Here is a 23,153-nt window from a genome sequence, read left to right as displayed (position 1 = left end):
TAAGAGCATGCAGAATTTATAGAATTGAGGCTCAAATTTAGCCATGTTCCTTCAAATTAAAAACCTGAATAACTTTGAAAGATTCATCCCATTGGGTTTGCCGCAGCCAATCTACAGAGTCTTGCCACTGGGAATCCTAACAACCATGGTTTCTGCGTCTATGGACTATTCTGGGGAGACAGGGCAAACTGGATAGGTAGGTCTATCTTCCTCCTCATTTGAATAAGCTACACACATGTACATGTCAGGTTAAACTCAAAATGAAACTCTTTGGTGATGAAGGTAAGATTAATGCAGAGAGGATGACACAACGATGTTAGATACCAAGTGGCTGTTTGTATTTGTGGCTTTACATATACGTCAGATAATTAATGCTTCCCCTTGGGGCTTTATCATTACTAGATTATACATTCATCAGGTATAGTGAAATGTTCTACTCATCATATTGTCCCCTGCAGGACCTGGTGCAATGCCTTCATAAAGGAAATTCTCAAAGTAGGAGCCGAATGAATACACAGCAGCTTATTAAGGGCGTGGAATCTAAATCAGATGAACCTGGATTTACATCCAAGCTTAGCCACCCAGTAGTTCTGTGATCTTCAAATTAGTTAGCCTTTCTGTTTTTAAAATCTTATCTTTATAAATATATAAACGTATAAGATATACGAAACCTACAGACACTTCAAGGAAAGTAAAACAAATATCCATGTGCCCATTATACAGTTTTGCCAAATCTTACTTTAGAATTTTTTGTTGTTTTTAAATAAAATGTTACAGGTAAGAGTTGAAGTCCATTTCCTCGAACCCTGCAAAGAAATTTTTATCCTGGTGTTTGTATTTATAATTTCCAAGCATGTTTTTATACTTTAACTGTACATGTCAATATCTATAAACAACCAAATGTATTAATAGTTTTTAAACTTTATATAAACGGGAACTTACTCAACTACCATGCTACACTGTTCTAGGTGCATTGTATTTCCCCTTTCTTATACCAGCAAGTGTAAGATTCATAAGGGCAGTGACTTTTGTCTCCTTTGTTCATTGTTATATCTCCAGGGCCAAGGACAGTGTCTGGACATTGATGGTTCTCAATTTGTTGAATGAAAGAATAAATACAACAAAGATTCAGATTTGAAATATATGAAAATGAGTCTCCGTATGAGTTCATGTGATGTCTTGGCTTAAGATATTAGGACATATTGCTATTTTTTTGTGATTGTACCTTCACGTTATTGAATTGCTCTGTATAATGAAAAAAAAAATTAGTAGCTTATTCTTTCCAAGAAACCATTTAAAATTGAGATGTAGATTGTTTCCTTTATTGTAACCCTAATAACTGTTTCACATGAGTGGATTTCCTCCCAGATGTAATCTCCTCCATCCCTTGCCTTTCAGGAACACTACGGCTCTCTGAAAGGCCTTACCCTCAGCTGGATTGGGGATGGGAATAACATCCTGCACTCCATCATGATGAGTGCAGCGAAATTCGGGATGCACCTTCAGGTGGCTACTCCAAAGGTAGGGAAACTTTCTGCCTCGAAACTAACCCCCTTTGAAATCATTCCCAGATGCAATTACCTAGTGAAAGACAAACCTCTCTTCCATTCAAGGAGAGGACAGGTGAGGCCACAAAGTTTAGGTTATGTTACTAGCCCTACTATTATAGCTACCCGGCCTCTTGAGTTTCCAATTTCCCATCTCTACAAAAAGAGATAGTCTTGCCTGATGCCTTTCACCCTGTAAGTCTGTGTTAAAAGCATGTCTGAATTATCCCTTTGAGTACCCTGAAACCAGCCATTATGATGACTGGCATTCTTGTGCATTGCTACCACAAAGGCTGAAGAAAGTAATGAAATCCAGACAGCGTAGAAATCCCAAAAGGCATGGGGAAGATGCTGTCATTTTTTGAGTACTACGATTCGGTAAAAAAAAAAAAATTCACTCTAATGTGAAGGACACAGCAATGGCATGTACACCAGCTTAGTGTTTCAAAACTCAAATCCAGGGGCCCTTCAGCCTTTTAAATCTGAGTCCTGGCTGTGAAGCTACCCCCACTTACTTCCTACCCTGCTATTAATCTCTCCCAGGATGTATGGGAAGCGTGACTTCTTTTATAGGTCCAAAGTAACCCTTTATGATACACGAGAAACTGGTAATAATTGTTGTCTGTGAGAAGTGAAACTGGGAGATTCAAGGATAGAGGTAGGAGGGAGACTTTATTTCCACAGCATATCCTTTTATGTGGTTTGAATTTCTTAACATGTAAATGTTCTACCTTCATATTAAGTCCGTAAATAAATACACCAAAATAAAAAAGTGCAGATCCCCCTAGGAGAAGCCCTATGTTAAGATACTCCCAGCCTCGAGTTTGGGATTAACAGATGCAAACTATTATATACAGGATGGATAAACAACAAGGTCCTACTGTATAGCACAGGGAACTATATTCAATATCCTGTGATAAACTATAAGGTAAAAGAATATGAAAAAGAATGTATCTGTATATGTATAACTGAGTCACTTTGCTGTACAGCTGAAATTAACACAACATTGTAAATCAACTATACTTCAATAAAACTTAAAAAAAAGATACTCCCAGCCTCATACAAAATAAGTAGGCCTTTTAGAGGATAAAAACTAATTCTACAAGAGACTCATACACAAATCAGTCCTGAAGGATCTCCACCGAACCTTTTACATACCCCCTCTCTACTGAATTCATTTCACCATTATGTTTCTCATTAGTTACAATTTCCTATCAGGAGTCTTTTGAGGGGAAAGCTCCCCTAAATAGAAGCCATTTCAGAAACGAAGTAAAAGACAGAACTGATCTTCTCATTAAGGGATGGTGATTCACAAAATTGTCCACCAGTGTTTCTGACCGAACACGTGTTTGCTGTTATCTCAGTAGTCACTGCTGTGGTTCACTCTGATAAGCGAAGACATTCAGAGGTGAATATGTGAGGCCTAAAAATTCCTCCTTGCTTCTGCTTCTTGAGTTTAAGAGGGACCCAGGGCTTTCTGGGGACATGGGACTATCAGTGCTAAAACTGGGAGGGTCCCAGGCAAGCTAGGGTTATTTGGTCACCCAAGTGCCATGTCAGGCACTGTCCCACAGAAGGGGGCTTCAGCCTGATCCAACAAGTGAGCTCTGGAGTGTAGGTTATACCCCAGAGTTGTCCCAACCCAAGGCAAGGAAGATGGGCTGTTATCCTTGGAACCCAGACATTGGCCAAGGGCAGCGTGGGAGGTAGGGTGGTGAATCCCCTGGCACGTTTGGCAGGAAAAGCAGTCGGTGGCCAGTGGGCCATCTTCTGAAGAAGAGCTGTGACTGTAAGGTGTTAAAAGCACACTGAAATGGGGAGAGGGGGCAAAAGATGGAAAACGGGGTCCTCTGAGGGCATCTGGGTAGAGCACTTGCATTGCTGCATCCTGCCAAAACCAAATAAAACAAATAAGACAAAACAAAATGCTTTTCTCTAGTGTTCTTGCCGAACCAGTTTGAGTCAATGCACCTGCTGCCTTAGTTTCCCAGGACTGCCATAACAAATTCCTACTGGGTGGCTTAAAACAACAGAAATGTATTATCCCACAGCTCTGGAGACTAGAAGCCCAAAGTCAAGGTGCTGGCAAGGCCACAGCCCCTCCAAAGCCTCTAGGGGATGATCCGTCCTTGTCTCTTCCTACTGCTGGTCGCCCCAGGCATTCCTTGGCTTGTGGCGGCATCACTCCAATCTCTGCCTCCATCTTCTTCCCTTTATGTCTGTGTTTCTTGCCCAAATGTTCCTCTTCTTATGAGGATAGCAGTCATATTAAATTTCAGCCAACACTAATCCAGTATGACCTCCTTTTAACTAATTACATCTGCAAAAACCCTACTTCTAAAAAAGGTCACATTCTGAGGTTCTGGTGGGGAAGGAATTTTTGGAGGACACTGTTCTACCTGATACACTTGCCACAGAAGAAATGTCAAGGCATAGGCAGCAGCATATATTGGAAGCCACCCTATTATAGTAAACTTTGGGGATGCAGACAGCTAACCCTTACAACAGATAATCCTCTTTCATTCAGCATGAACTGGAATAAAGGGTCGGATCTGACGTGTGAATAAGGTAGTTCTTCTTCATTTTTATGGGGAGAGTTAGCACACTCTCACTACAAATCTAGCTTGAAGAAGGGCTTTATATTAATGCAAACTCTTACTGCATTTGGGTTTTACAGATAAAACATACGTTGACAATAGTTGTTCCCTGCTATAAGGTGTTTTTGGAAAGGTTTTATTCTGTTGGAGAAATACATGATTTAAACATTTTATTGCATGTCAAAGATGTTTTATTAACATCAAAGGAAAAAATCCCAATATTACAGAGTAATTTCAGTATTGTTCTTATGCAGAAACTCATTTAAATGATAAAGAGTACTAAAACCTGGTTAAATTTTGGTGGGAGTAACAGTTTTAAAAAGTCTTCTGGAAAGTCTGAAGTGTAGAAGTTTTTCCATCAATTTATAAGTAGACCTATTTCCTTTAAAGATAAAGCTAGGAGACTTAGTGTAAACTTAAGAAGCACTGAAAAGTTTCCAAGGCCATAGTTAATCTATTTCTCCATTCTTCAACCAATAACTTACATACTCAAGAAAACGTAATTTTGTCCTTGATTGTAAAATTGTTCCATAAACTATTGATGGTAATGATTTTAACATTGTTCTAAGTGAGTACTTAGACTGAACTGGGTCTGTTAATCACCTTCTTCGTCTGGTTTTAAGATTTATGTAAAAGCCAATGAGTGATTTAGTATTGAAAGCTGAGCTGTGAGTAAAGAATTCCTCTTTGTATTCTCAGTCATGGCCCAGCGCATGCAAGGTTGGGTGATTTTCTAATTTCCAAACCTCTCTGTTGGTTCTCTAAGTGCTTATTGATTCCTTCTCTAAGAATGATTATACTTAGGGAGTATAAAACCTGCTTTCCAAAGGGAGAGCTAAATTTTCAGGGCAGGAGGTACATGGGGTAATAGCCAAGCCTCTGCATTTATGTTTACCAGTATGAATGGTCACAACATTAGTTACTAAATTAGCAAGCCTTACTAAATTAATTACCTTCCCCAAATTTCAGGAAACAACGCTCCAGAATTTATGGCTATTTGAGGATGATAAAGCTGCAGGTATCATCGTCATCTGACAGTTTCTTTCCTCAAGAATTTTTTAATGAGAGAAGGAACTATTATAGATAATTATGTGCAAATAAACACAATTTCAAATGACTAAATCTGAACATGCCTGTTGTGGGTCGAGTTTCCTGGGAAGCAGATTCTGAGAGTTTGGCATGCAGGACGTGCAGGATGTTTATGACACCGTGCCCTTGAGAAGGGAGGCGAAGGAAGCAGGAGTGCAGAGGGAGAAACCGAACTGCGATGCAGGCCCAAGAGCAAACTCAGCCGACCTTATGGAGAATTCTAGATCTGAGATGGCCATTTAGGGCTGTCCCAAGTTGGGAGGATGGAGTCAGGTTTTTATGTCCTCCTGCCAATCAGTCACTGGATGCAGGTGGCCTTGGAAGGGTACGTGACCCTGGGTGAGTCGGCTTCTGTGCAGCTGAGGCAGTGCCCGAAGAGGGCTGACAGCTGAAAGCCATCTTCTGGCGCACATGCAGCAGCTGGGACAGTAAGTCTTTTATTCATGAAGGGGGATCTGGGTGACACATCACAGCACCCATCACAATGTCCTACTGAGAGTTTATAAAACCGAGTCAAAAATAAATTCTAAGAATTCAGAAAAACAAGAAGGATGGAGGATGATGAGAATAATTATGGTGTTTGGACTGACAAGCCTTCCACATGGAGGGTCCAGAGGTGAGGCAGGCCTAGAGTTTTGACAAAGGAGGAGCTGACATGTTCCAATGAAGACGCCCGGAAGGGGACAAAGGGGGAGGTGTGCAAGGGTGAAAGGCTGGGATGGCAGAAAAGGGCAAGACGTGTACAAGGATGACAATGAGATTGGCTTTCCTGCAGCAAGATGTTGAGCAAAATTAAAAGAGACAGAAGCAGGAGATGTCGGCGGGGAGCCTTGATACTCTTAATCGGCTTCGACTTAAGAAACAAGTAGTAAACATTGAAGGCTTCGGATAAAACAATTCTTTCTGCTGCGTATAGAGCAGATTGGAGGGTGTGGATGGAGGCAGAGGGGTTACCTGTGGGGTCTGGAATAGCTTGGGGGACTTTAGCTGTTCCCACAGTGTCGTCCCCCACCTAGGGTTCAGACCAGACTGAGCAAGTGAGGTACCCAGGGTGCAAAATTTGTGTTTGCACGCCTGACAGTGAGCGCTTGCCTCACCCAAGTCCCGACCCTGCCCTCACCAAACCAACCCAAACGAATATATTTCAGCAAAAACTGTATACTTGCTGTGCAAAGGCCATTTCAAAGCAAGCTCCCTGCACACAGAATCCTGGCCGGTGAGCGCACAAGAGTAAGATGTGTGCATGTGGGCTCTGAGTATTTAGCTCACGTGGTGAGGGAAGGTTTCTCTGAGGAGGAAACATTTGAGCTGCGACCCGAAAGCATTATCCACGTGGCGTGGGTGGGAAAAAGCATTTCAGACAAAAATAGCATTAAAAAAAAAAAACAGCTTGTGGAGAGACTCTGCAACAAAAATGCATTAAGTTGTAGAATTATGTATATAATCCTCTTAAACTATTAGAGGACAAGAAGAGGTGCTACCGAGAGCTGGAAAGCACCACACCCCATTTGTCTTTATGACGAACGAGGTCAAAGATAATAAAAGACAAATGGGGCAATTGATTACCTTTTTAAATTCCCCCAAAGCACCATTAAGGTTTGAAATTCTAGATGTCAACATCATATTCTACTGAACATGGTTGAGCTACAACTTAGAGCAAAAACAGGAAGGAGAGCAGGGATATTGTTGAAAGGAAAATAATGCATGTATAAGAAGGCATTTATAAGAAAACTATCTAAATCAGAGTTCATTCTTCCCCCTGCAGGGTTATGAGCCTGATCCCGGCATAACCAAGTTGGCAGAGCAGTATACCAAGGAGGTATGCTCCTTATATGTAAAGGTGTAACTGTCTTTCCCTGTCCTGTGAAGTTCTTTAACCGGCTTGCTCGTGTATGCCAGAATGGTACCAAGCTGTCACTGATGAACGATCCATTGGAAGCGGCTCGTGGAGGCAATGTATTAATTACAGACACTTGGATAAGTATGGGGCAAGAAGAGGAGAAGAAAAAGCGGCTCCAGGCTTTCCAGGGTTACCAGGTTACAATGAAGGTACAAACTGATGCCTCTCTTAAGGTTCATTAATTCCATTCATAAAGGCCAGAATCATCTAATCACTCATTCACTTTGGGGAGAACAGACTGTCCCTTCATTCCCTATAAAGGACTCACTGACTGTATCCCCCAGTGATTTCTCTCCTCCTGAAGATTAGCTCTGTCCTTTGGAAAGACACTTTTGTCTGGGATGAAGGAATTGAAACCCAGGCAGAAGAGAGAAGCAAGCTTTTCCCTCTCACAATGGTGGACGCATCAGAATTCTTTGCCCTTTGTGTCTCTTTGCAGACCTTTTCTGTGTATTTACATAGTCCTACAAACACACACACACACACACACACACACACACCCCTCCACCCCTAATGATTTATCATAAATGGTAGATTAGACATATTATTGTGACTTATTTTTTCCACCTAACACATCTTAGATTTTCTTGTCCATTCATTCAGATATTTTTCATTCTTTTTAATGGCTGCATAGAATTCCAAAGTATGAGTGGAACATATTTTACCTAAAATGTTTCCTGTTGAAAAATTAGGCTATTTCCAATTACAAACAATGCTGCAATGAAGATCATTTTATATATATTTCTTTGTGCAGGTATTACTAGAGAATAGAATCCTCCTTCTAGGGAGAAGAATTTCTGCGTGAAGTGGTATATACTTTTGAAAATATGAGAAATGCTGCTAAACTGCCCATCCAAAAAGGATTGACAATTTATAATCCCTCCACACTCTCTCCGTTCTTAGTTGCAATTTACATTTTTGACTTTTAAAAATCTGTATCTCATGCTTTTTAAAATTTGTATTTCTCTGATTACTAACGAAGTTAAACATCTTTTCATGTTTATTGGCCATTTCCATATCTTCTTCTATAAACTATAATATTCTTTCATATTATATCATATTATCCTTTGCCTATTTTCTATTGTTTTTTTAACAAAAACAAAAAAAATTAGTACAAAGGCAGTAATTTTGAGGTAATAATTTATGAGGGAATGTAGTTTTGAATCTGTAAGTGAACGAAGAAAATGGATGGGAAAATGTAATTTTCAGGAATTAACTGTTAGAGAAAATTAAAATTACTAGGACATTTGCATGAAGAATGAACCACCTAGTGCATAGTGCCCATAATCCTGTTTAATGCACTCCTATCTCAGAGCTCTTTTTCAAAATTGTTTTAACTAGTAATGAAGTATGCTTCAAGTGCTAAAGACCATAATTTTGAGATAAGCTAAAAATATAACACTATCACGTAAACGCAACCTTTAAAATACATTGGGGTGTAACTGGTGACTTTTGCTATCAGCCACATATTACCCTAGTAGAGTTCCTTACTCAAGTGTCCATCAACTCACTAGACAGAGTACCAGAAAACTGAGTTAGTGGTTTAATTTGGAGTGGTGATCTCCCAAATCAAAAAAAATGACTAGAAAGTTCCATAAGTTGAAAGTACCATATACATTTCCGATGGGTGCCTTGAGCTCAAACCCTCACTGTGCCCCCTTTATCTCTCTCTTTGCATTGACCTTTGACCCCGGGTCAGAGTCAGAGACTCTGACTGTGAAGAAGACAAATGTGATAGCCACATATAAGAGTCAAAACACAGTCTTAACCCCATCTCTTCTTTAGATGGCTAAAGTTGCTGCTTCAGACTGGACATTTTTACACTGCTTGCCCAGAAAGCCAGAAGAAGTGGACGATGAAGTGTTTTATTCTCCACGATCACTTGTATTCCCAGAGGCCGAAAACAGAAAGTGGACAATCATGGTAAGCAAGAAATGGTGACTGGAGGAGAGGGAATTCTCTGTGTGGCCTCCTACTTGGTCATCCATGCCTTTTGGTCAATAATAAGCAGCTGGGATTACCCACACACATTACTTGCTCAGGTGGCGTCTACTTTTTTTTCAGAAAGTTCATAATAGATTATTATTGCTTAAAGCATTTATAGTATATTTTCAATGGAGTAAAACTGACCCCCATCGAAATATATCTATTTTAGTCAAAATTCTTACTGTTCTTGATCAGTGTGAGCACGAGCCACCATTGCCTGCCAACCATGATAAGTTGTAGAATTCTTATACAATAATTTAAAAATCCCCTTGTTAATGTTTATAGAAGCCCCTAATTCAGTGCCTGGCACAAAGTGGGCATTCAAAGAAATCTTATTTCCTTTCTCCTCCCTTTCTTTCTTTCATTCCTTGCCTAGATAATTGTTTTGGTTCTCTATTGGCTTTAGCCCCACAGACACGTTTGTTTTTAGGCATAGAACATTTCCAAAATTGCAGCAAGACTAATCTTAAAAATTATTGGTCCCTTTAACAAAATGCCACTAGTTTCATCTTCATCACCACTATTCTAGGAAATATTAACCTCACATCTCTGCTTTACCATATCCCAAACACCATTGTCTTTTCTGGAAAACGGAATACTCCAGTGCCCTAATTTAGTACCACCATCTTTTAGCGATTGAACTGATCTCAATTACTATACCAGCCAGGGTCTTACTGGCAAACAATAGAGTCCCCTTCAGGTAGAGAAATAAAAAGGAATTTGCTAAAAGATGTTAGGCACCTCCCAGAATCTCTGGGGAAAGAGGGTGCAGCGAAACCTTCTTGTGTATCACATATTCAGAAACAACACAGGCAGGAAAATTGCCCAGCAACACTGTGGTTGTTTTGTAACCAAAACACCACTGACACGGGCACCCATAGCCTGGTACCTAATGCCCTGGAAACTAAATGCCAGATAGTCCATTATAGTTTCCCCCACCTGCATATGAACCAGAAGATCCAATCTCCCAGAGGTGGCTTCCACTGCATGTTGTTCACTTATGGCTGCAAGATGCAGCTGAGTGGCATGCCTGCACCCCAGCTACAAGGGAGTCTGGGAAATGTAGTTTATAGCTTTCAGTATACGGAGTAGATAAAAACAAGCTGGAAAGGACTATCTGCTAATTATTTATGTAATCTATAAATGGATATAGATAGGGTTATCGTGAGCATTAAATAATGCATGTAAAACATTTAGTATGTTATCTAATGCACTGTAAATGTTATTATAATTATCATCACCACCATCATCTTCACTGTTCATCTAATGCAGTGACCAGCAGAGATCTAAGCTCTACTATAGCTGACTGGAAGCCAATCACGACTCCCTTTGCAATGAAAAGTTGTGTATCAGGCCTAAAGTTGTCATATCTAACAAGAGGGATGATTTTGTTTGTTTGTTTGTTTGACTGTACCTTCCAGCTTGCCACCTCAGGACACTAACTTTGGCCAAAATGGCAACTGTCATGTCATTTAGACCAGTGCCTCTGAAGCTTTAATGTCTATTTGAATCACCTAGGGATCTTGTTAAAGTGCAGATTTGGATTTGGTCTGAGATGGGGCCCAAGATTCAGCATTTCTAACAAGCAACCAGGTAATGCCGATGCTGCTGTCCTGTGGACCACATTTTGAGGAGCAAAGATCCAGATGACGAAAAAAGAAATGTGAGCTCTCCAACCCATATACCTCAGGAAGAAACATAGGCCTCAGGCTCTATTCTTTATCAGAGGATGACTGAAGTTACAAAGATACATTTTTTCAACCCAAATCTGTTAAAATAGGTCCTTTGTTGAAATTCAGAGGGGGAAACTAAAAGTAAGCTTTCTAAAATATCATTTATGAAGAGTCTCTTCACATCTGAATTTTTAAAGAGCTTACTATGCACATCTTTCAATTGAATTTACTTAAAAAATTAAGTACTTAATGCATTCACATAATTGAAATGTTTGGAGTGTATATATTATACATACACACAGTGAAATGTTATGCCCACCCACTTTCCACCATCTAAGTCCTACCACCATCTCTCCATCTCCCATCTTCCTTTCCTTAATGGGAAAATATATTTTAAAGAAAACAAGAGGCATAGTCATATTAAAATGAAAGTAGAGAATCTAGAATAGAAAGAATACTCGACTGGGAGTGAGGAGACTTGAATTCTATAACTGTCTCTGATGTCACAACTGTCAGCTGTGTCATATTGCATAAGTGTTACCTCTCTGGGTCCCAGTTTCCTCACATATAAAATAATCAGATCAAGCCATATCGATGGCAAGTGATTTTAATTTTTAGGTCCTCAATCTCATTAACAGGCTACTTAGAGTCCTATGTTCAGAAGGTTCTAAGCCTGCCTGTGGTCTTGGAAGGAAAGAGTGGCATAACTGACTAGTGAGACCTGACGTGGATTCTGGAAGGGGGTTGGTGACACACATGCTGTCCTCTTTATGTCTCTGAGCCAGATGATTTGGCAGTCCCATTGAATTAAGTTCATTTCAGCAATCATATACTGAACATCTACTGTGTGCCAGGCCCTCTGGCAGGCACTGGAGATAAAAAAGTGAACACTGTGCAGTCCCCACATAGCCTGTACAATTCATAGAAGCATGGCATTTTCGAGGGATGAGACCTTAGAGATTGCCTAGTCTAAATTCCTATTTCATAGGCAAAGAAATTATTCTTAGACAGCTTATTTAGAATGGCATTTAGGCTCAGCATTGCTGTGATAGAGTCTTCTGGAATGTTCTAAAGGCACAGTACTTGTTTTCCTCTAGAATTTCCCTATCCAATACAGTAGCCACGAGGCGCATGTGGGTATTTAATTTTTTTTTTTTTTGGCTGTGCCGTGCAGCATGTGTGATCTTGGTTCCCTGACCAGGGATCGAACCGGCGCCCCCTGCAGTGGAAGCGTGGAGTCTTAACCACTGCACCGCCAGGGTAGTCCCTAAATTTAGACTTAAGCTAATTAAAAGACAATAAAATATAAGATTCAATTCCTCAGACATACTAACCACATTTTAAGTGCTCAAAAGCCACATATGGCTGGTGGCTACACTATTTGTATTGGACAGCACAGACATAGAACATTTCCATCATGGCAGAAAGTCCTATTGGATAGCACTACTCTCTAGAGAATGATTTCCACGTACACAATTTCATTTACAATCAGGATAGAAGAAGGAAGGAAAGATACAATCTATCCTCAAGTTCTGAGGTGCCCATAATGACTAATGTAATAACTAAATAAGGTGAAGGGCTTGTTCTAAAAGCATATAATATTTTTAAAGCAAAAGTATACTCTTTCAGCACTCACAGTAGCTTTTTAAGGCCTTCCTGCTGGGCGATTTCCAGCAGTGCTGTTCAGAACACTCCAGTAATCACATCATTCTCTCCATAGGGCACAGGCCTTTTGATCCCTTTGTTTAAAACACACACACACACACACACACACACACACACACACACACACACACACACGGACATGCATGCTCTCCTTCCCACAAAGTTACCTTTTGTATTTTTCAATAATTACTAAGGCTGTAGGACTCATGAAGAGTCAGGTGGGTTTCTTCCTCTGCCTACAAATTTTACTGTGGAGCTGAAGTAACCTAAAGGGATCCTGCAAAAAATCTGCCACTTCAAAGCACTGCTATCGTGATGACCCTTAGATACACAACACTATTGCGAACGTAGTTCATAGTATTTTATCGTCTCTTCTCTCCAAGTTAGGGGTGCCAGATAAAATACAGGATACCCAGCTAAACTGGAGCTTCAAATAAACAATAAATAATTGTTTAGTATAGACGTGTCCCATGCAATATTTGGAACATATTTATAGTTTAAGAAAAATTATTGTTTATCTGAAATGCCTATTTATTTATTTATGTATGTATATATGTACGTATGTGTCTAACTAAATCTGGCAACTCCATTCCTAACTGACTTTCTAAGATTTAGTATTTGAAAATAAATTTGACATATGCAGTGACCATTAAAAACAAAACCAAACCTGAGATGTGATCCCAGGAACCCATAAAAAAGCTTAAAATATTTTCCTGGAACATGTTCTTATCCCAGTGTTTGACCTTTCTATTTTCTCCTTGCCATTCAGATCTCAACTTAAATGTCATTCTTTAACAAGATCTTCCCTGGCCACCCTCTCTTAAATGGTTCCCCAGCCTCCTTTATCCTGTTTTTTATTTTCTAATGACATTTATCACTCCTTGATATTTTCTTTTTTGTTTCTTGCCTGTCCCCTCCCTATAATGAAAACTCCTTCATAAGAGCATTGATCTTGTCTGTAATGTCCTTCATTATACCTAGAAGGGTACCTGACAAAATACCCTAAATATGTGCTCAATACATTTTTGTAGCCTGAAGGCAATACAGAGTACTGGTTGGTTCTAGAACACAGGCTTTGGAAGTCAGGTTAATATTCTGGCTCTCTGTGTGATCTTGGGAAAGTACCATAACTCCTCTAAGCCCAGGTTATTCATATGAAAATGGTGGTCAAGGTCCAGGACAGGCAAGTCCAGATCCACCCCTTACTACCACCACTCAGGAAAATACCTATGCTTCAGTTTCCTCATCTGTATTTTATATCTCTTCCTACCTCACATAGTAGGAATGGATCATAATAGTACGATGCACATAAAGCAGTCAGCACAGGGCCCAGCACATGGTAACTCTTCAATAAATATTTTCAATGGGCACATCTGAAAGACAAGACCTGCTCTTGCTTGGTCAAAAAGCAAGAGCAAGTACCTGAAAGGCAGTAAAACTACCTCTTAAGCGTGGAGTCAGAGAAACCTGGGTCCAAACCCAATTCTGTACTCTGTGTTGTTTCCAGGATCGAGTTTCTCATCTATAAGCGATAATAACACAAGTTGCCTTAGAAGGTTGTTGCGTTACATGAGATAATGCACAGACAGTTCTCTCTGCCTCACCGTAGCACCTAGCACAGTGCCTGGCAAATACTTCTTAACCGACTAACACATGATAAGGCACTTCGTCTGGTACATAGCAAGCACTCAATCAACATCTGTCATCACTGTTTCTGATCTTATTACTATTGGCATTCTTGTGGAAGTTGGGAAGAGTAAAGGTGAAAATTCCCATTTGTAGCTGCCAGCCTAATGGGAAGCTGTACTCTTGGTTATAAACACTCTTTCATGAGGACCCAGATTCGGAAAGACATTATTCATTAACCTAAATGATTTACCTTAACTACTCTACATCTGATTTATTCTAACCTTCTCTAGGTTACAAGTAGCCAAACCACAGTGTAAACACAAGGATGGGAGGGATTCTATTTCTCTAAAACCAGCCAATACCTAGGTTTCACTATGACTAGAAAATCCAATCATGGCTACCACCTTGGAATCTCACTTCAGCTCTCTCCCCCACTAGTCCTGGAATGAGGCCTAAATAAGCATGGTGTTTGTGTATGTATTGGGGTCACCCTGATCCCTCCTGACCTCCCTTTATCCAAATAAAAATAAATATTAGTTCAGAACCGTCCCCTTATCATTTCCTCGGGAAAACACATTTCAACCATAGGCCTTCAAAGCTGCAACCCGGATCCTCTTCCGTAGGTCCCTAAACAGACTCTTGCTAATGTTTACCCATTTCTTTCTTTCTCTTTCTCTGTGTGTCATCCCAGGCTGTCATGGTGTCCCTGCTGACAGATTACTCGCCTCAGCTCCAGAAGCCGAAGTTTTAATGCCGGGATGCTTCTCAAGAGAGAAACCATCTTCTTCAGTAACAGAACGAGTCAGTTTATGAGGGAAGGAGAAGAGAATCGAAGAAATAAACAAATCTTGATACAGGGTATAGGTGAATGATACATTGCTTTGCCATTGTGAAACCTTCCTGAAGCCCTTAATTTAAGTGCTGATGCACTGTAACACGTGGCTTAACTTCGTTTAAACTTTCTAATTCACAATTTCTGAGTTACATTTGGGTACCACATTCATAATCATATACGTTTGCTTCAACTAAACATAAAATACTGTGTTCATAACACATAATGCCTAAGCCATTAAATGTAATCTACGCTTACTACCTTAATAAATTATCGCCCACACTAATTTATAAGTAAACATTTACCAGACAGTCAGCTGCTGGTAGATGTGTGGGCTGTGTTCATATCCCCTAGGACCAACAAGGGAGCCAGATGATCCGTCTTGCTTATGTAATACAATTTTCAGGCAAATGAGGTAGACAGACATTCACTTACGGAGGCAAATGATGAAATTCTTAGAAAAACAGATATAATTATGTCCAAACTCTGGAGTTTTTTCTAGTCATTTGTGGAAGGAGGGTCCTTCAAGAGCACACATCTCTTTTCTATAATAAATACTTAATGTTACAAGCCTACAAAAGCCTTTGGGAACAAGTGGTAAAACCATGAATACCTAGCTAGGAATATAACATCCATTAGTGACATTTTAGTAGGTTCAAATTCTCCAGCAGGACCAATTTAATTTTTTCATGTTTGTGCTTGTCACGCATCTAATCACACCACACACTGGGTAGTTCCATAATTCTACTACTTGCTACATTTAATCCATTTTTTTCCTCTAATTTTTCTTCAAGATAATAAAATTTTTCATTACTGGATTATTATGTAATTAAAGCTAGATGTCTCTTGTGGGTGAACACAATGTGTATTGTTGAATTATTATGATATAATTTGAAATCTTTAGTTCAAATGTTAAATAACTGAAACTTTAAAAAAGTAACATATTTTACAGAGGACAAGAAAAGTAATTACCTTTATATTCCATTTCTACTATTGGAAGAATGTTTCCAGGCTGGCTGACTGCTATTCTTCAGCAGATAGCTATGACCTAAATGAGGGAGTATGAGATGAATTACAAATCAGATGTGCAATGAAGATGCAATAAAACATATTTAGTAGGGAGATGGAGGAAGGCTCGTAATATTACAGGAAAAAAATCAATTTTTCTAGTAAATATCAAAGGTGACTTTCATGTTTATGGTAATTTATTGGGAGCACTTCAGAAAGAAAGTGTGGAGTTTCATGAACTATCTTCTTTCGGCAGAGGGTATAAGAACAATTTAACTAGGAGGTGCCGTGAGTCTATACACAAAGGACATAATCCTGAGTATCACTCCACTTTCTAAACAGTCTCCTACGGTAACGAGCTCTCATCTCTTTACTGGCTATTCTCTGAACCAAACAGAAGGTATAATCTTCCCTCAATCAGAAAGAACTTGTATCATTTTCTTGCCAAAATGTAGTTACCTTACCTCAAAACGCCCCGAAGCTTTCTTTTTTATGAACACACAAATTAACACTGTTCTCAACCTAAGCCTGTAGGAATTTATTTGCTTTCTTAACTTTTCATCTTAAGAAGACATTATTTATATTGTCAGGAATAAAGAAAACCGGGAAGGAAGATTTAGTATTGATATTAATTTTTCCAAAGGTATGTTATCTCCTGTTTCTTTTTACCCCTTTCTCCCTCACTCCCTTTCCTGTGTAACTACTGTAATGACAGAGATTAACAAAAACTCCAGCAATGACCCTTGGGCTGCTGGTGTAGTAGATCCTATCGACTTAATTAATATAACTAGTCAAAGAGTTCCTTTCTTCCAGGCTTTCTCCACTGTAACGATGGAAGTAAAAACACCATGTAATTACACTGCAATGATTTCCATGTAGGGGAAGAATTATCAGTTGTTTTCTTTTTTCCTGCAGTGATGTTTCTAGGAACTTAAGAAAAATAATTCAATGTCAGATATTCGAACAAATATTGTGCTAACAATTTGACTGTTGTAACACCCCCAGGCAGAAAGATCTGCATAGATTAGCATGGCATGCCACATTAGAGCTCCTACACAAATAAGCGACCCTAGAACTTCAGTAACATGGTGAGGGCCTCTTGGTCCAATGCCAAAGTTCCAAGGCAAATCTTCTCATATGATAAAAAGGAACGAAGAATACATACAGAGAGGGTGTCCAGAACACATTCTTTTTTGGGCATTTTTGTCTTGGACAGTTTCATCAATGGAGATGAGCTGCAGCATGTCTTCAGACATGGTGCTACTCAGCAATTTTGTAGGATTGATGACAAATACGAAAGGTCATATCAAAGAATGGAAAACCGGTCAAGTCACAATGATTGGACACCTACAACCAGGAACACTATATACTGACATGCAAGATGTACTCTGTGCAAAGGTCTCAGGTAAAAGGTGTGAGTAAGGGTTAAAACCCGGTCTGCACTTCAGATACCAAGGCTTGTGCCTCCTTATAGGCCTTGCAGCCAGAAGGAAGGAATGACATTTTTGTAAGTTGTCCAGCGAGAGGGGACACTTTTCAGTGTTTTATAAACCTGACTAGGTGCTTTGTTTTAAGTCACACAAAGGGCCAGTATCTGGTCGGGGTAGACCTACTTTCAGTTATTTCCATCAGGAATTTTTTTCAATATCAGCTTGTACTTGATTAAAAGGAGACACATAGGGACACTTCAGTGATACTTTTGCAGTTTTGCCTCAGTTTCTGCCAGAGTTTCAACGATATATTGCTTTGCCATTGTGAAACCTTCCTGAAGCCCTTAATTTAAGTGCTGATGCACTGTAATATTGGGAATGGAAATGATAGCATCTGTGCATTTTTGTGTGGCAAACACATGACACAGATCATTGAGGCAGGAATTTGCAATCAACTCTGCAGTTCTCTAATATTTTAAAGTAATTCATCCCTCATAATTATCCAGTAAATTTAATATCAATTATTGATAAAAGAATCGTGGTCAGAACAAGTGGAAGTGCACTCCTTTATATGGACTAAATCTTTTCACAGTTTGAACAGTGCCTGACTTGTATCAATGACACTGGACTTAGTTTCTAATCCATGTTTTTGTGAAACTCATTCCCAGAGGCAATGCAGGTACAACAGCTGCCTTCTGCAGCAAAATCGTTAGGCGAGTGAATTTTTAAACTGGAATGAGGCTTAGAAATGATCCAGATCATCCCTTCATTTTACAAAAGAAGGAAACAGGAAATAACAATAAAATGTTCCTAGGATAGAAAGATATTCTACAGGGAGGGATAATGCATGTGTTCAACACCCTCTGCGAACTATCTGGGATCCTACAAATGTAGCCACTTGACTTGACTTACTTCAATGGCTGAATGGGGAATAGGAAACTGGCTGGTCCAGGACTTGGATTCTATGAGGCCAACAGATGAGAGGAGAGTTCACACCTAAGCAGAGATCGATACAGATTTCAGGGATGTGAACAGTGATCCAAAAAGCATTCATGTAGTAGATGCTGTTGGTGTCTCAACCAGATGTCTATTAACCTGGGTTCGCCCACCCCCCAGCTGCTGTCAGGGTTGGATACTAATGGCTCACAGCTGCCCCTTTTGCTACCCTCAGCCATCAGGAACCACTTAGCCCAGGAGGTTACACTCTCACCCTCATCCCACTACTTGCAGTCCACAGTCAGTGAGTAACTGATAGAGAGGTGTACAAAAACTTGGCTCTCATCCTTCTAGGCAGGACCAACCCTGTGGTGAAATTCATGCTCCAGAGCTTCCCTGGGGATTAGGCTGAAGCCAGTATCTGTCTGAGACCACATCCTTGGTTAGCTTTCCCTGAGGCTTAACCTCCTTCCCTTGCTTCTCTTCTCCTGAGAGTGCTTCCTCAATAAATCATCTGCACAGGAATCCCCAACTCAGGCTCTGCTTCTAGGGAATCTGATCTAAGAAGATCCATGAATAAGGTTTTTCAGAGGTCTGTACTGTACTGCTGATCCTTCAGGCATCAAGGGAGGAGTAGGAAGATAAGAGGCCATTAGACAAATGGTGAAGAGCTCGTGCTTAAGCAAGCAAAAATTTTCCTGGTTACCAGGATCAGTCTTCCTTAAGAAGGAAGCAGAACATTATAAATAACAAATATTATTTTCCTGTCACATGTTGAAATTCATAATGAGGAATTTATTAGCTGCATGGAATAGGAGACCAATTTGCTCTCCCTGGAGAAGAGTACACCTGAGTTAACTGACAATATTGCAGGTTTATTTCTGTCACAGTTAAACACTACAGGTCGGCAACTCTGGCAGCTGGTCTGCCCTTTGCATTGCCTTCCTCACTTCCCCCAAAGCTTCCCATTCAGCAGGTCTGGATTGGGGCCTGAGAATCTGCATTTTTACCATGTTCCCACGTATGCCAATGCTGCCAGTCCAGGGACCACACTTTGAGAATCATTGGTATGAGGTAATTAATTCTAAAGAATTATTTGAGGTGTCTTTATCCCCACATCCATAAAGCACCACCATAAAGCATTTGACATAACCCAGATCCTCTGACTATTAATCTGTCTTTGGAGCCACTGAGGCCTGGGTTTTATCCCTCCTCTGCTATGTAACAGCCATCTAATCCTACTTTCCTTATCTGTAAAATGAGAATAATAATGCCCATCTCATAGTGTTGCTGAAAGGATTAAATGAATTAACATATATAAGAGTATTTGGCTTAAAGCAAGTGCTAAATAAATATTAGCCCCCTTTTATTTGATTGATTGTTTTTAATACTTTATAGTTTTTCTTTGGCCCTTAATAACAAAATTATATCCCACCATCAGAAACACTGAGTAGAATAGCTTTTTGCCTAAAAAAAGGCAAAGAATGAGTTTGTCTTCTGAAGTTGGCAGAAGCCAGCAGCTGATGCTTCACTTGAGTCATCTCTTTCTAGAAGCTGCTTTGTGAACGCCTATGCTACCCAGGTGAGCGGCCTGGCTCTCTGCCAAACCAAATCATGGAAGCCAACAAGTGCAAAAATCTAATCAAAGTGACAACTCTTTTTTTTTAAATTTAATTTATTTTTTATACAACAGGTTCTTTTTTTTTAAGTTTATTTCTTTTTGGCTGCATTGGGTCTTTGCTGCTTCGCGCAGGCTTTCTCTAGCTGTGGTGAGCAGGGGCTACTCTTCGTTGTGGTGCGCGGGCTTCTCATTGCGGTGGCTTCTCTTGTTGCGGAGCACGGGCTCTAGGCATGCAGGCTTCAGTAGCTGTGGCACACGGCCTCAGTAGTTGTGGCTTGCGGGTTCTAGAACATGGGCTCAGTGTTGTGACGCATGGGCTTAGTTACTCTGCGGCATGTGGGATCTTCCCGGACCTGGGCTCGAACCCATGTCCCCTGCATTGGCAGGCAGATTCTTAACCACTGTGCCACCAGGAAAGTCCCTGCAGGTTCTTATTAGTTATCTATTTTACACATATTACTGTATATATGTATATATATACTGTATATATGTCAATCCCAATCTCCCAATTCGTCCCCCCTCCCCCTCCCCCTTTGCCCCTTTGGTGTCCATACGTTTGTTCTCTCCATCTGTGTCTCTATTTCTGCCTTGCAAACCAGTTCATCTGTACCATTTTTCTAGATTCTACGTCTTGTTTATAGTTTCCTTTGCTGTGCAAAAGCTTTTAAGTTCCATTAGGTCCCATTTGTTTATTTCTGTTTTTATTTCCATTACTCCAGGAGGTGGGTCAAAAAAGATCTTGCTGTGATTTATATCAAAGAGTGTTCTTTCTATGTTTTCCTCTAAGAGTTTTATAGTGACTGGTCTTACATTTAGGTCTTTAATCCGTTTTGAGTTTATTTTTGTGTATGGTGTTAGGAAGTGTTCTAATTTCATTCTTTTACATGTAGCTGTCCAGTTTTCCCAGCACCACTTACTGAAGAGACTGTCTTTTCTCCATTGTATATCCTTGCCTCCTTTGTCATAGATTAGTTGACCATAAGTGCATGGGTTTATCTCTGAGCTTTCTATCCTGTCCCATTGATCTATATTTCTGTTTTTGTGCCAGTACCATATTGTCTTGATTAATGTAGCTTTGTAGTATAGTCTGAAGTCAGGGAGTCTGATTCCTCCAGCTCCGTTTTTTTCCGTCCAGATTGCCCTGGCTATTTGGGGTCTTTTGTGTCTCCATATAAATTTTAAGATTTTTTGTTTTAGTTCTGTTAAAAAATGTCATTGGTTATTTGACAGGAATTGCATTGACTCTGTAGATTGCTCTGGGTAGTATAGTCACTTTCACAATATTGATTCTTCTAATCCACAAACATGGTGTATCTCTCCATCTGTTTGTGTCATATTTGATTTCTTTCATCAGTGTCTTATAGTTTTCTACGTACAGGTCTTTTAACCTCCTTAGGTAGGTTTATCCCTAGGTAGTTTATTCTTTTTGTTGCAATGGTGAATGGGATTGTTTCCTTAATTTCTCTTTCTGATATTTCATTGTCAGTGTATAGGAATGCAAGAGATTTCTGTGCATTAATTTTGTATCCTGCAACTTTACCAGATTCATTGATTAGCTCTATTAGCTTTCTGGTGGCATCTTTAGGATTATCTATGTATGGTATCATGTCATCTGCAAACAGTGACAGTTTTACTTCTTTTCCAATTTGTATTCCTTTTATTTCTTTTTCTTCTCTGATTGCTGTGGCTAGGATTTCAAAACTATGTTGAATAATAGTGGTGAGAGTGGACATCCTTGTCTTCTTCCTGACCTTAGAGGAAATGCTTTCAGTTTTTCACCACTGAAAATGTTTCCTGTGGGTTTGTCGTATATGGCCTTTATTATGTTGAGGTAGGTTCCCTCTATGCCCACTTTCTGTAGAGTTTTTAATCATAAATGGGTGTTGAATTTTGTCAAAAGCTTTTTCTGCATCTATTGAGATGATCATATGGTTTATATTCTTCAATTTGTTAATATGGTGAATCACATTGATTGATTTGCATATATTGAAGAATCCTTGCATCCCTAAAGTGACAACTCTTTTGCTTAGGAAAGCATGACGGGAATGTACATTTATGTGAAATAAATCTGAGGCATTTGGCAATTGTCAGACTTGGGGTCTAGCTGATAAAAGGGGAAAGGGATTAGGAACAACTCATCAGGGTTTATTTATCTTTGGGGCTAGAACTGCTTAAAGGAAGAAGTTTTCAAATTGTTCTTAAGGTAGCAGTTCTTAAATGTTTTGTTCTCAGGACCTCTTTATACTCTCATAAATTATAAAGATCTCAAAGATGTTTGTTTATATGGTATATATCTATCAGTATATATCACATTAGAAATTAAAACTGAGAAATTTTCAAAATATTTATATATTATTTAAAGCTAACAATAGTAAACCTATAATATTTTATGAAAATAACTATATTTTCCAAAACAAAGTTAATGAATAGAGTAGACGACATTGATTTGTATTTTTGCATGCCTGCCTTAATAGAAGACAGATGTATTCTCATATCTGTTTCTGCTTTCCATCCGTGGTACTATGTTGGTTTGAAGTATAGGAAGACTATTCAGCCTCACAGATATAAGTAGTTAAAAAGGGAAGTAGCCTTTTCAAATAATCATGAATATTCTTGGATGTTACATAGCTCCTTAAAGATTAGTTGCAGTGTGGAATCCGAAACCACATCAAGAACTTTTCTATACTGTTACATAAAACTTCACTTTGAATAAATCTTTTGCCCATGTGTGATTCTACACTGGTCATTTGGAAAATATTAGTTCACTGAGTTATGCAGATCTTCCAAATGATGGCACATTACATTATGCAAAATTTTAAAATCGCATTTGTTAATACCACCACTGCTATGGTCTGAATGTCTGTGTGCCCCCAAAATGCATATGTTAAAATCCTAGCACCCAAAGATTATGGTATTAGGACATGGGATCTTTGGTAAGCACTTAAGTCATGAGGGTGCACTTAAGTCACGAGGGTAAGCACTTAAGTCATGAATGAGATTAGCATCTTATAAAAGGGACTGCCCAGAGTTCCCTAGCTCCTTGCACCTGGTAAGGACACAGCTAGAAGGCGCTATGAACCAGGAATAGGGTCCTCACCAGAACACAACTGTACTGGCACCTTTATCTTGAACTTCCCAGCCTCCAGGACTGTGGGAAGTAAATGTTTGCTGTTTATAAGTCATCCAGTCTATGGTATTTTGTTTACGGCAGCCCAAATGGGCTAAGACAACCACCTATCT

General features: G+C 39.5%; 1 protein-coding gene across 1 annotated transcript in view; it reads left to right on the top strand.

Moving 5' to 3' along the window:
- The window catches only part of OTC (ornithine transcarbamylase), a 56,247-nt gene extending 40,467 nt beyond the window's left edge, over window positions 1–15,780 (top strand). The window contains exons 6-10 of the mRNA XM_060002891.1: window positions 1,399–1,521; window positions 6,999–7,052; window positions 7,133–7,282; window positions 8,919–9,056; window positions 14,778–15,780. Coding sequence (XP_059858874.1) covers window positions 1,399–1,521; window positions 6,999–7,052; window positions 7,133–7,282; window positions 8,919–9,056; window positions 14,778–14,837 — 525 coding nt within the window. The 3' untranslated portion in view covers window positions 14,838–15,780. The remainder of the gene's footprint in view (window positions 1–1,398; window positions 1,522–6,998; window positions 7,053–7,132; window positions 7,283–8,918; window positions 9,057–14,777) is intronic.
- Window positions 15,781–23,153: the final 7,373 nt, after the last annotated feature.

The sequence above is a fragment of the Delphinus delphis genome, chromosome X (assembly GCF_949987515.2).
Source record: "Delphinus delphis chromosome X, mDelDel1.2, whole genome shotgun sequence".
NCBI lineage: Eukaryota > Metazoa > Chordata > Mammalia > Artiodactyla > Delphinidae > Delphinus > Delphinus delphis.
This window is presented reverse-complemented; position numbering and strand designations above follow the sequence as displayed.